At 34.4% G+C, this 15,286-nt stretch overlaps 1 protein-coding gene across 9 annotated transcripts in view; it reads left to right on the forward strand.

Annotated features, from left to right (window-relative positions):
- The window catches only part of DGKH (diacylglycerol kinase eta), a 239,064-nt gene that overhangs the window by 97,079 nt on the left and 126,699 nt on the right, over positions 1-15,286 (forward strand). For all 9 annotated transcript variants that reach the window (XM_069068656.1, XM_069068661.1, XM_069068662.1 and 6 more), the window contains 2 exons: positions 1,148-1,258; positions 8,107-8,187. In XM_069068656.1, coding sequence (XP_068924757.1) covers positions 1,148-1,258; positions 8,107-8,187 — 192 coding nt within the window. The remainder of the gene's footprint in view (positions 1-1,147; positions 1,259-8,106; positions 8,188-15,286) is intronic.

Here is a 15,286-nt window from a genome sequence, read left to right on the forward strand (position 1 = left end):
TTTCCTCATCTGTAAAATGATGGTTTTATGCTATCCATCTCCAGAGAAAGAACTGATAGAGTCTGAATGCTGTTCTTTACTTTCCTTATTTTTCTTGGGGGTCTTTTTATTCATGTTTTCTTTCACAACATGACTAACATGGAAATACGTTTTGCATGACTGTACATTTATAATCTATATCAAATTGCTTACTATCTTAATGGGAGGGGGAGGGAGAGATTCTGGAACTCAAAAATCAAAGAAAAAGAATGTTAATTGTTTTTATATGTAATTGGTGAAAAAAAAATAAAATTAGTGAAAAAATTAAATTAGAAAACTAAAAACATGGTTTTAGAAAGTCTAAATAATTTTTAAGGTCTCTTTTAGTTTTCATGATCTTATGACTTCATTGATAGAAGTATTAAAGTAGGATGTAGCTACAGATTGATACGCAGACTCACATACACTCTAGTGGGTGTGTTGAGGTAGAAAGAACTCTGGTTCTGGAGTCAGAGAGCATCTATGTGTTTGAATCCTAACTTTGCCACTAAATGGATGGCCTTGGTAAGTCCCTTACCCTCACTATGGCTTAATTTCCTCATCTGTAAAATGATGAGGTTGAATTAGGTGGCTTCTAATGTTCCTTCTAGCTCTGAATCTATGTTGTACAATTCATTAATTCACTAATCTTTTTAGGATCTTGAATTCACCAAATTGTATGTTGTTCATCCAGATTTGGTATTAGTAAGAATCCTGGATTTGAAGGCAGGTTTTGATACTTTATAGTTGAGTGACTTAAGCCCACCAATCAATCAGTCAATCAATCAACAAGCATTTGTTAAGTACCTGCTGTGTACCAGATAGGAACTGAAGATCTAAAGGAAAAGAAAAATAAAATACAATCTGCCCTAAAGAAGCTTACATTTTATTAGGGAAGACAAAATATGCATATATACTAAGTATATACTATCTATATATGTGTGTATACTATGTGTATGTATATACACTGAAGTAGCTATGACTAGTAGAGTGAAATGCTTTAAAAATGTTCCCAGCAACACTGTAGGAACGAACCATTTGAAACAGAATAATAATATGTCTTATTGGATAAAATACTCATGTGGTGGTATTCATCATTTCAATTTTATTGTTTTGTTTACATACCCAGACGAGTATTAAGGAAGGATTACTCTTGAAGCAGACCAGCTCCTTTCAAAGGTGGAAGAAACGTTATTTCAAACTTCGAGGTCGCACACTTTATTATGCCAAGGACTCAAAGGTAAGAAGTTATGAAGCTAGTGGCAAATCTCTGGAAAGTAAGCATGGTTATTTGTGAAAATAAGTTTAATTTTTTTCCCTTAGAAATTTATTATAACACTGTTTCCTTTGGAATGAGTTAAGCATAAATTCAATTAGTATTGCCTTTCCTCAGCTCTGCCCCATACAAGGTGTATGGGGATGAAATTAGTGATCAGAATATGAAGATGATCTTGCCAGAAGTCAACTTCTGCCAAACAAGTTAGTCCCACAAATTTGTACCTTAAGGCTAGTTTTATAATAAGCATTCAATGTAATTCCATTTTTATTATATAAATTAAATTAGAGCTTAACTTTATTTCTGTGCAAAACAAAGATTAGCTTAGTCACTATGAAAACAAATTTGAGGTTTGTGTCTATGTTTTAATTCTTTTCTAATTTTCTTAATTCTTTATATTTTATGAACCACAAATAGACATAGACTGATGATGGGGAAGTCAAACTTTAGCTTTAAATTGAGTTAAAACTCATTAGAAAATACTTGACAGAATCTAAGATTTAATCTTCTGTCAGTTGTCAAATAGGCCTGTAAAACTAGTATTCTTGTGCTTCTCAGTATGCAGTGTGAGAAATCTCTTGCTACTAGCAGTTAATCATTACTATGGTTATTTGTGCTGTTGATACAATAGGCAATGCTATTCAAAAGCAGAAGGAAGAATATTTAGGGTCTTCGTTTATTCATCAATAAAATATAAGTAGCCCATTAACAATGTACTTCTAGTTTGGGACAATGCGTAAGAAATCACATACTTAAATATTTTGATTGATCTGTGATCTCAACAATATAGATATTTCCACCAATGGAGAAGATCATTATCTATATGGTACAACTTTCATCCACATCTTCCCATAAATTCTTGAGAGGGGAAGCTCCCTGGGGTTCTGTAATCTTTCTCTAGATCTCTTGACAATTGATAGCTAATAAATGAGAATGAGAGCTGTCAATCGATTTTTGCTACATGGTTGCTGTATCTATATCTATACCGATATATACATACATACATATGTATCCTTTCTGTTGCTTTTGTATAATTCCATATTCTAATATATCGCAGTTATGTATCTTTTTCTTTCTCTGTGTGACCATACACACCTAAATTCTTCCAAGAGTGTAATATGCCATGTTAATGTCACCAGAAGAATATTGATGTTAAAAGAATGGAGATTTGTTTCAGGGAGAAGCTTGGAGTCATTAAAAATCATGCACAATTTCACAAGTACAATCTGGTTTATTCTCCTTTTCCTGCTCAGGAATGGACCCAGGCTCATTCTCTTTTCACAAGTATCCATCTAAGAGGATGTTTCTATGGGATATCTATCCTATTACATATCACATTGTGGACAGTAGGTCCTCCTCATCTCCTGTCTTGAGCTGTTATGTCTCTCATTCAGGAAGCTCCATGGGCTAGATACAAACAGTATGATATCATCTACACAAAGGAGAATCTGGAAGATCTCAGCAGTCTAGAGAGAATCCCCATTCCATCTGTGCTCTGTGTCATACAAATTTTGTGATGGTAAATAAACAACTTTGGCAAGCGTATATGTGTGTATATCTATGTCCTCTCTCTCTCTCTCTCTCTCTCTCTCTCTCTCTCTCTCTCTCTCTCTCTCTCTCTCTCTCTCTCTCTTAAAATTTTCTTGGTTGCTGTTTTTTCAGGAATAATAAAACGTGTTTTTTCCCCCCAAGCCTTTGTTATTCTCCCTTCTTCCAGATATCTTCAGAATTCTATTCCTCAGGTGCCCTTAAAATTCCATCGCCCCTAGCACGGATCTTCTCTGTATACACTTAGTCTATTGCATCTGTTCTTGCTGTCATTTTCTTTAGTGTTTTTTCTATTTCCACATATGGCATATGAGGAACTTTGATATAAAAGTCCAAACTCCAATGATTCCTTTTTTCATTGAGGAAAAAAGAATTTGTAATAGGTTTGGGATCAGGCAGAACTAATTTCTAGCCCCACCTATGTACTTGCTTGCTCTATTTCCTTGGGCAAACCATTTAAATCCTAAGAGCCTTGGATTACCCTGCAAAACACTAAGATATACAGGGGTTATGATCTTTGTTGGTGAAGGGAGTGGTTTTCCTCACAAAATCAGAGGTGCTTGACATATGGAAATCTTGACATATACCCAACTTTTCTTATCTCTTTCCTTCCTTCTTCATTTTATCTTAATTTTTTTTCCTTTGGTAATATGTTATTTTTTCCAATTAAATGTAAAAACAATTTTTAACATTCATTTTTATAAGATTTTGAGTTCCAAATTTTCTCCTTCCCTCCCTCACAACACTCCCTTCTCTCCCTCCCTCTCTAAAATGGTAAGCAATTTGGTATAATCTATGTATGTGCAATCATGTAAAACATTTCCATATTAATCATGTTGTGAAATAAATTGTTTCATCTCTCAGTAACCTTAGAATGATCTGGTTAAGTTGGGTATTTTGCCAAGCTTTCAGTAAACTTGCTTTTCCCTCTACTGTACCTGATTGTTTTATGAAGCAATGTCACTCATAATTTTCCATAATACTCTAGCCTGTAATGTCTTACAAAGGGGTTCTTATTCTAAAGTAGTGCAGTTTTTGGCACCGTCCATCTGCTCACCAAGAACATCAAGTGTTTTCTACCTGAGGCAGTGTGGAGATCTTTTTGTTGCAATTGCTTTATATCATTTAAAGTTCTTTAGGAAATTGTGTTAGAGTATGTCAATATCTTTTTTTTCAAACCAGTCTCCCATTTCTCAATAGCTTCCTTTAACAGGTTGGAGGTACCTCAGTTGTGCAACATAACTTTTTAAAAAGTTATTTTCTAATTTTGTATTGAATGCAATTTTTATCTCTGCCACATTGGCAGTCTGATTCTCCAAAGCCTGCTAATCCTGAAATGACTAGTCCTCTGGTAACGAGCCATTTCATTTTTACAAAACTATAATTAGTTTAATTTGTTGATATTTCTGATTCTTGCCATACCCTGTGCTTCCCAATTTGCTTCTCAAAGAAAGGAATCATGATATATAGACACAAGACTTCTGTATAGTCTACATTCATTAACCATACTCATTTATTATACCTAAACCATATTTTCTGATGACAATTTTACTCTACTCTGTGCCCACCTTTCCACTGAAGTAACCAAGCATTAAAAGCATTACAATCTAGTTTGATTTAATTCAGAGGGTTGAATCCTCTATAGAATTTCTTTTAATTCTTGACCTCTTCACTCTCTGCAACAGGTAGGAACACAATTATCTTCAAGGAAATTTTGTCTTTGCTTTTGCCTTTTTGGGTAAATATTTATCTTCAACACTGCAGTACAAGATGACCAAAATGTTTAAAATATAATAAATAAAATAAATATAAAATGTTTCTTGTTGCATTTGAACACATGATAAAACCAACTCTGCTAACTTCATTTGCCTTTCTAAGAAGAAAAAAATGAATCATCCTTCCATTTAATTGTAACTTCCTCTTGTCTTTTGATTTCATTTTTAGCAAAAATGTCAATATTGACATGACTCAGTTTTTTTTTTATTTGTTTATTGGTCACTGTACAACAATCTCACATTTAAAGTACCAACAACTAAGGTAATGTTTATAGATTTGAAAACTGTCTTGTTATCCTTAACAAACTGTGTTGTTATTTCTGCTTCTCTGCCATTATCTTCACAGGAAGAAAAGTGGTCTGTATAAGAATGAGGGCAGTTTTATATTTTTCTTTGTTTCATTGGTTGCTGTGGTCAAATAATTCATCACTAAGTTGAAAAATTTAAGAGTTTCTCTGTACATGATTAAACAGGCTGTCTGAAAACAGATTTAGTCTTTTTCTGGGACCATGCCTAAAGCCTTTTCATCTTGATATAGGACTTGCCTGCACTTATGTTCCACTAGCATAACTTTTCAGAACAAAAGATTGTCTCCATATTACAATAATTCTTTGGAGTGTTACTCGGTAAAGGAAGAGATAGCTTTCTACTAAAGACTTATAATTGATATCCCAAATGCTGGTAATGATCAAATGTAATTTGTTTGGAAAAAAAATTGTGAGACTTTATTTGTCTCAAGGAACAAGAGGTTAAATGAAAACTAGGTGACCATGTGATTAATTATTGTTGAAAACTTTATTAATATAAGTTAAACTTGTTTTCACTGAAACATTTATCAGACATCAAGTTCCCTTGAAGGAAAGTTTTGTATTTTCCTGTGGGAAGACATTGTTGAAAGGAGAGTTTTCTCTTCTCCATATATCCAAAGAATGTAGCATCTCATTTTGCAAATTGAGTCATAATTAGATAAATTGTGAAAAAAAAGTAAACATGGTATTTGGAAGCATTAATGGAAAGAGATGTTTGCATCAAATGAAGTGAAATTCCTATTGTACTTGAGACTCATTGTCTCTAGCCTGGAGTATTGTATTTAGTTGTAGTTGCCACATTTTCAGAGGGTCACTGTTTGCTGGAGGAGATCCAGGGAAAGTGATCTGGAATGGTTATGGAACAATCAACCATGCCATAAAGTCTGTTGAATCTATCTCAGTTGGGCTTAGTCTCAGGATTGAGCCCCAGATAAATAAAATTATGTAACTGTAGTCAGTAGAAAGAACCCTGCATTTGGAATCAACAGACTGGGGTTCAAATTCAGGTTCTTCCACTTACTACCTGTGTGATCTTAGACAAATCAAACCATCTCTCTCCATCTCAGTTTCCTCATTTGTAAGATGAGGAGTTGGACTAAGTGACCTCTGGAAGTACTCCCAACTCTGAAACTATGATCTTGTGATAAGAGAAGATTGGGGAAGACACATATTTGTCTTCAAATATTTGAAAAGGTATCATATGAAATAAGGATAATAGTTATTCTGAGTAACAACTCCCTAGAGAAAAGAACTTATGCCATTAAATGGACATTATCTGTAGAAAGAGTTCAATTCAAAATAAGAAAATGTTTTATAATAAGAATTGACCAAAAATGGATTGAACTGGCTCACAAGATAGTTTCTTGTTCATGTAGATGTTGGATGATTACTTTTTAGGGCTAGTATAGATGTTCATTTATTAGCTAAATGGTTGGACTGGATGACCTTTAATGTCCCTTTTAACTAAAAAATCCTGTGATTTTATAAGAATTAAACTGTATAGAGAGTGGGAATGGATGAGAGGAAGATAGGCAAAGTTAGATAGAGCACTGGAATCAGAGTCAGGAAGACAGAAATGAATTTGACTATCATCTCAAACACTTGCTAGCTTTGTGACCCCAGTTAAGTTACTTAGTTTCTTTCAGCCTCAGTTTCCTCATCCTTAAAATGGGGATAATAAGAGCACCTATTTTACAGGGTTGTTGTCAAGATTAAATGAGATAATATCTATAAAGTGATTTGCAAACCTTAAAGTGCTGTATTAATGTTACCTATTATTTATTGGATTTTCTTGTTATATTTTTGTTTTTATTTATTTATTTTTTTGCTCTTTGGAGGGCTATTGCGGTTAAATGACTTCCCAAAGTCACACGGCTAGTAAGTACGCCAAGTGTCTGAGGCCAGATTTGAACTCAGGTCTTCCTGACTCCAGGGCCGGTGCTCTAATTACTGTGCCATCTCGCCACCCCTCTTGTTCCATTTTTAGCATTGAAAATTTGATTTGTTTTTTTTTTTAACCACTGAAACATTTTGTTTAAATAAGTATTTAAGTATATACTCCAAAAGATCTCTGATCTTGTTGATTTGAGACTTCCCTCCAACAATGTAGATTGTTACTACATCCATACCTTCCCATCCTGTGCAATTCGTGTACATTTACTCCCCAAAGATGGCTAGTCAGTTTACTGTAGACCTTCTTTGCTTCCTTATCACATCCAAATGGTACCACTGAAGCATTCTGGTTATCTACTTCTCAACTTTCACTCTTGTCATATGACCAACCCATATTTTCTCCCTGCTTTACAATTCCTTGATGACACCCTTTATCCACCCACCCTCTGCTACCTCCACACCTCCCCACCCCCATTTTATCTGTAGTTTCTTGTTGGTTATTGCAGAAGCTTACACCTACCATATACCTCTCTCTTGTTCTCTTTCTGATACTTAAGTTCTTCAGAGAGAGTAGTGTTCCACATCTTGACATATGGCAATAGCAATGAAACACTAGTATTGAAAAGATAAACTGTAAGTATATATTTAGTTTTCCATGCCATTAGGATTGCTTGACAGAATAGTGGATTTCTTCAAGCTCAGTGCCTGTGATTTTCCCATAGCCAGGTGAAAGATATACAGGGGAGTGTGGACAAGGCTTATTGCATAGGCCCAATAGGCCCAACTAGTGAATTCTCAGTTTCACTGTCATATGATTATTTATAATAGTATTTGATAATTCTCTTTATTTTGTCTCTGTTGTAAAGCTGTTATTTTTATTTTTGTAATTTGATTTTCCTCTCTTTTTAAAAAAAATTATAGAAGGCATGGGTTTATACTGTTGGAGGAGATACACATATTGATGAACTCTATTAAAATTCTATTAAAACATCCAAATAGCAAAGTCATTTCCATTCCAGAATAGAGTCTAGAGATAAGGGTGTTTTTTTTAAGCATTATAAGTTTGTGGATGATAATTGCACTTTGTTGGTTACTTACTGATGATTTTATTCTTAGGAATTCTTTCAAAGAGAAATTACTGAGTCAGATCTACAGAGCAACTTTTCCTACATCTTCTTCCTCATTCCTTAAGTAGCAGTGATAGCAATGATATTGTAACACAAAGGTAGCTAATGGTATCTCTTTTCAGATTTCTATGTAATGTGTTTGTTTTCTTTTTCATTTACAGTCTCTAATATTTGATGAAGTTGACCTCTCGGATGCCAGTGTAGCTGAATCAAGCACAAAAAATGTCAACAACAGTTTCACGGTATGTTGTGATTCTGATAAGTCTAGCCTAAAGCAATCCAAAGACTTTTTACTGATGCTATCAAGAATTCACTTATTAAAATTGTTCATCACTTGTACTTATAAACTGAATAAACTCCAGCAATCTAGTATCATTAAATTAGGTACTCTAGCACTATTCCTGTCATGTCCTTTTTATATGTAAACTTTGAATTCAATGGATTTCAATTATGAAATAGACCTTTCCTTTTGATTTTGCTGCTTTTGTGTGTTATTTCCTTTAAATTCAACACTTTATTCTATTGATCTTGCAGAGGCATATTCTATGAATTTCTCATTTGTCTTCATTTTTAATTGGACAGTTACTTTTGTGAGGATGAAAGTTTTAGGCATGGGAAAAATTTTAATTTTTTTATTTAGTCAATTGAAAGAATACATGATTATTATAAGCTTTTGTTTGCATGCTCTGGAAAAAAAAACCTTTTAATTTTCTAGGTAGTGTGGATGAAAAAAAAGGGATAGAATTTAGATGTTTGCATAGTGTTACACAGCAAAGAATACCTAATCTTTTATATTCAGTATCTTCCTCTTCTTCTGAATTCCCCCACTCCTGCCTACAAAGACAACCATATCTTTTCCTGTGCTTAAAAAGAGCCTTCCTCTGATCCTGGTACCCTCTCAGTCTATTATTTATTTCGCTTCCCCTTTCAGTTAGGAGGATTGAATTCAAAAGAATGACTGAGAAAGGTGGACAACAGGCCCAACTACTTGAATTCTCAGTATCATTGTCGTAAAAATTTTATAATAGTTTCTGATAATTCTCTTTATTATGACTGTTGCAAAACTGTTAATTTTTATTTTTGTAATTTGATTTTTCATTCTTATTTTTGATCAAGTTACCTAGTTTTTTAAAAAATAATTTTCTCGTTAAAAAAACACAACAGCTTTTAGTTTTGCTTATTGCTTCTGTAGTTGTTTTGATCATGTTTCTCTATTTCACTTTTGCAAAGGTCCTTAGTCCTTCTCATTACTTTAGAACTCTAGATCTCATCCCCACTGGTCCAAGAAAACACAAAGAATGGACAGTAATGTCTTGGGAAAAGGTACAACAACAGTGGGCCTATAGGAGGGAAGGAAGTAGTGGTAAGTCATACATTGTAATAAGTACACCACAGAAAAGTCATCAGAGTGATTGATAGTGACAGCTGTATACTGGCCGAGGAAGATAAATAAATGAAACATTTGAGGAAATGAGCCAACTCAAATGGCTGTGAAAAAGTACTTCACAGCAAGTGGGGAGTCAGTGTGGTACAATGGAAAAGGTTGCTGAATTTGGAATCAGAGGACATGGGTCAGATCTCAGTTTCATTATTTATTACCTCTGTGAACTTCAACAAGTTGCTTAATCTCTCTGGGTCTCAATTTCCCCACATAAAAAATAAGATCATTAGATTTGATGGACTCTAGTGGTCCTTCCAGCTTTAGATATATGATCCTATGAGTAAATGATAGTACTAGTTAAATGAGGACCAAAACTAGAGCTTCTAAGGAAGAATTACGTAAATCTAATTATATATATATGTATATATATATAGATAGATAGATAGATAAATTATAGATTATAGAATTTAGAAGAAAATTTAGAGACCTGCTCCATAACTCTATTCAAAAATAGAATAATAAGTATAATGCAAAAATACAGAGATGAAGGAAAATGAATAAAACAAATTTGAAAAAAAATAGAATGTACAAGACTGTTATAAACCAAGAATAATGAAATTGAAAGGAATTTAAGAACTATGGATCTTTCCAAAATCATAAAAAAAGAAAATGTGAATATTGTACTTCAAGAAGTTATATAAGAAATTGTGATAATATATATTGGAAGCTGTTGGCAAAGTAGAAACTAAGGAAATCCACGTAACAACAAAAGAAAACCCAAGTGTAACTCACCAATACATGTCCTTATCAAACTTTAGAACTATATATTAATATATAAATTTTGCAGTCCACAAGATTAAAAAACTTTCATATTTCAAGGAAAAATCACTTAGATTGTGATTATCACAAGATTATTCTGTATTTATAATATAGCAAAGGAAAAATGAATTATGACATTTCAAAGAGGAATGATCATTTGGTACTTGGAAATGAAAAAATACTCCAAACATGAGCTTAAGCATTAAAGACAATAATTGAACGTTCAATAAAGGGAAAAGTTTGAATCATTCCTTCAGAAGAATCTGAAGATTATTTAGTATGCAAATTTGCCAAATTGAAGAATATTAAATACTTTCACTAGCAATGAAAGATTAAGAAATAAAATGTGTGTTTTCTTGTTAGTATGACTAAATAAGAACATGGGGGAATTTTCTTTTGCTTTGTTTTAATTTTTTAAAAAATATTTACACATTGAAAAACTGAGACGATAAAGCACATCAATGGTCTAGCAAAATCAAAGAAACAAAAGATTCATTATGATAAAATCAAGTAGAGAGTAGGCAGAAGAAGTGAATTAATGTTTAGGAAGGAAAACATCCTCTCATTAGTAAATTCATTAATCAATTAGTAAAGAGTAATTTATTAGTAACTAATATCAATTAGAAATTAGTAAATTAATTATAGCTGGCATCATTGAATATATTGTTTTCCTGGCTTTACTTAATTTACTTTGATCACTTCATTTAAGTCTTTCCATGCATCTCGGTATTGCTCATACTCACCCTTTCTTACAACACAGTACTATTCCATTATATTAATGTACCATAAGTTGCTTTGCCATTCCTCAATCCATCGACATCTGCTTTATTTCCACTTTTTTTGCTACCACAAAAAGTGCTGCTGTAGATGTTTTGGTGTATGTGGAGCTTTTCTTTTTTGTCAGTGACCTCGTTGGAGTACATGCCTGGTAGAGGAGTCTAGGTCAAAGGATAAGATCATTTTATTCACTTTATTTCCAAAATTCCAGATCAATTTCCAAAATGTTTTAAAAAATGCGACTAATTCACAGCTCCAACAATAACACAGTGGTGTTCATGTCTCTCTTTACATGCAACATTGACTATTACCAATTATTCTCGTCTTTGCCAATTTGCATGGTGTGAGGTGAAACCTTGGGGTTTTTTCAATGTGAATGTCTCTTATTACTAGTGATTTGGAGTATTTTTCATATGATTATTAGTTTGCAGTTCTTCTTTTTAGTACTTTTCATATCCTTTGACCACTTCTTGGATCCCTTCTTCCTTTGAACTTTTCTACTTCTTATCCTTTCTATTATTCATCTGTTGCTCAATCAATCAATATTAATTAAGTGCCTGCTATCAGATCAACATTTAACTCTAGAAGAACTAGTATTTATGTATTCCTAGAAAGACCAACCTGTATCAGTTGAAACAGTGCATTTTTAAAAATCCTAATATAAAAAAATAGAGATAGGATAAAATTTTTTTTACTTCAGAATAAAAGCATTGTAAATTTTGTGTGTGTATGTGTGTCCAGGATGGCTAGGTGACGCGGTGAATAGAGCACTGGCCCTGAAGTCAGAAGGACCTGAGTTCAAATCCTGGCCTCAGACACTTAATACTTACTAGCTGTGTGACCTTGGGCAAGTCACTTAATCCCAATTGTCCCTCCAAAAAAGCAAAAAAAAATTATGTCAATTGATGCACTTGGTCTTTTTACCATTTAAAACATCATTTTGTGATTTATCAGGTCAGGGGCTCAATTTTGTAATACTGGTAAATAGCTCAAAGCCCTCCTTATATAGAATAGTCATTCAATAAATGTTTGGTAGTGATTATGTGCCCACTACACTTCCTGTCTTCCATTAGTACCATGTTTAATTTTTGTTAAAGTTCACGTGGAGAATTTTCCCATTATCTTACTCCTTCCCATGAATTTTCAGTCTCTTTTTGAATTTATTTTCCCACTGGTGTTTATTCTCTTTCTCTATTTTCTATTATGTGTTTCAGCCACAATAGTAGTTGACACAGCAAGAGTGCTGCTGGTACACATGAGTTGTCATTTTGGGAATAGAAAGAAACTTGGTGACCTGAAAGCTTTTTACTTTTATTTCATTGTCATCACTTTGATTTCACCCCAGGTGTTGAAGTTAATGCGCAAGCTAACTTCAGATTAGAAGTAAACATGCTTTTAAAAGAAACAATCCACTAAGATCTGACTGTTCAGCATTATGTATTTATTTTACACCAGGCAAAAGCAGTGTTAGTGTTGAAAGCCAAGAAGCTTTGCATCTTATGTGACTTTAGGTATCAGTGCTGTGATTGAGGCTAATGGAAAAAGCTGACCCTTGAGAGGCTGACCTTAGTGTAGGTTGTTTTAAAAGCCTTTCAGTTCATTGGTGCTATTGATTTATTTTGGAATGTTAGCTGCACATTTGTGTTCTAATAATGACTTTGGACCTGAAGAATGTTATTTTTCCAAAAGCTTTTCAGCTACCCATCTTTACCCTAATAGTCAAGTAAGATTCAGTCAGTCAACTAGTACTTATTAAGTTCCTACTTTGTGCCAGGCACTGTGATGAGTTCTGGGGATACAAAGAAAGGCAGAAGCAGTTCTTACCTTTGTAAATTGTTTTATGCTTTTTTTTCCTTTTTGGAGGGGGAGGCAGGACAGTTGGCGTTAGGTGAGTTGCCTAAGGTCACATGGCTAGTTAAGTGTTTTAAGTGTCAGACTGGATTTGAACTCAGGGCCTCCTGACTCCAGGGCCAGTGCTCTATTCACTGAGCCACCTAGTTGCCCCTATGCTTTTTTTTTCTTTTTATAACATGTTTGTACTCTTTCTCACTTTAACCTCAATATCTCTGTGAGATAGGTGGGGCTTAAGTGATTATTTCCATCTTATAGACTTGGAGACTTGTAGCCCTCAGAGGTTAAATGGCTTTCCCAAAGTCACATTAGTTAGTAATAGAATAGCAATTGGAACCCAGAACTCCTGATTCCTAGTGCAGAGGTCTTATTAACTTTGACAATGTCTTCTTTATGTAGTTCCCCCCACCGTTTTTGATCTTACTGCTTTCCTATTAGTCTTGATGTCCTTTCATCTCCCAATTCTTAAAAAAATTTCAACTCCCCATGGTAGCAAAATTCCAAAGAAATGTTTCATTAATTCTTACATAGTTTATCATCACTGTGTACCACAACCTTACCAATGGTAGCAAACTCTTTGATGCTTTAGTTGTATAGAATATTCTATTTAGTGTGAGTATGAGTTAGATCTATTAGGAAAAGCCCTTCATTTCTTTACTTCAAAGAGGTATTGTGATGATTGGTTTTTATTATAATTTACTATTTATGAAGTGACTACAGTTTTAGTTGGAAAGGTGATTTTTATAAAAATGTAAATGGTAATCATATTTTGTCACCTAAATTCTGTGCCTAAAGAAGAGAACTTTTTGGATGATCAAAGGACAGTTATAAGGTAAACATTAATTTTTCAAAACTTTTCAATGGGAATAATTATTTTCCTTAAATTTTTTTTTTAAAGCAATAGGGGTTAAGTAACTTGCTCAAGGTTACACGGCCAGTTATTTCTGGGTGTGGTGCTGAGTATCTGAGCCCGGATTTGATCCACGTCATCCCGACACTGGAGCTGGTGCTCTTACTTGCTGAGCCACCTGGCCACCCCTTTTTCCTTAAATTTTAATGAAGATTTTGCTTAGTTTTTAAAACTGATGGTCAGTTTTAAAAATTAATGGCAATGACACTGTTTGAAGTATCTTTTGTATATATAGAGAATATTTTATGTAAACAAAGTCACTGTGTTAAATAAATACAAATTTAGTTTATTTGGTTTAATATAAACACCCTGCTAACATTCTTAATGACTGGTCTACAACTGAGTATGAAATCCCATGGTTACTGAAAATTCACTCTGGCTTAGTGGATGCTATGAATTGAACAGACACCACATGATAGTCCCTATTTTTAGTATTAAATGATGTTTGGAATAAAAGAGTAATTTTAGTTCAGATTTTACCTTGCTAGATGTTGGTCATACAAAGATAAAAGGGGGAAAAAGTCTCCCAACTTGTCCCCCAGTCCTGTGTTTTCTGGGTGTGGGTGATGCAGGTGATTTAACTTGTACACAGAGATGATAGTTGGAGATAATTTGAGTAGGAAGAGGACACAACTGGATCGGCAGAGACTTCCCTTAGGAGATACTACCTGAGATAGGTCTTACAGGAAGTAAACTAAGAAGTTAAAGAAGTGGAGGGTAGGGCTGAGGATTGAAGGTGCAAGGAGAGGAGAGGGGTGGGGAGGAGTGTATTGCAGATACAAGGCAAAACTTGTACAGGCAAAGTGGCAAGGGGAGGAATGCCAACATAAAGCAAAACCAAGTAGCGCTTTTGGCTCGAATGTAAAATGTGTGAAGTAATCTGGAGTAATTTGGCAAAGCTGCAGCCTCTGATGATAATCTGTGAAGGGCTCTAAATGCCAATGTAAGGAGTCTGTATTTTGTCCTGGAAACAATGAGGAACCACAGAAGTTTCTTGAACTTCAAAGCATCATGTAATATTAATTTGGCAGCTGGGTGGACTGATAGGTGAGAGATGGAGCAGAGAAGCCAAGGGCAAAGCTTTGCTAATATTCCAGATGAGCGATAATGAGGGCCAGAAATAGAGTGGAGATGGCATGCATAGAGAGAGGGATCAGTGCAAGAGGTGCTGTGGCGGTAAAAAGCAGTAGCACCTGGTAACTAAGGATTTAGGGGATGAGGGAGACTGAAGAGACAAGGCTGACTCAGTGGTTGCAGACCTGTGTGGTAACCTTATTTAAATAAGAGAATTTGGAGGACGGGTAAGTTTAAAGGGATAAAGTATATCTTACTTGGACATGTGAGATGACTGTAAGACACCCAAATGTAGAAGTCCTGCAGATAGCTGGTAACATGGCACTGTGGCTACAGAGAGAGTTTTTGTATATAGAGATGGTTGTTTAAGAACTGATGAGATCATTGAGAGGATAGAGAGGGAGGGAGAGAGACAGAGAGAGACAGAGAGAGAGAGAGAGAGAGAGAGAGAGAGAGAGAGAGAGAGAGAGAGAGAGAGAGAGAGAGAGAGAGAGAGAGAGAGAGAGAGAGAGAGAGAGAGAGAGAGAGA

The sequence above is a fragment of the Petaurus breviceps genome, unplaced genomic scaffold, assembly GCF_028583685.1.
Source record: "Petaurus breviceps papuanus isolate PSGF00001 unplaced genomic scaffold, PetGlider_PUasm1.0 90769, whole genome shotgun sequence".
Taxonomy (NCBI): domain Eukaryota; kingdom Metazoa; phylum Chordata; class Mammalia; order Diprotodontia; family Petauridae; genus Petaurus; species Petaurus breviceps.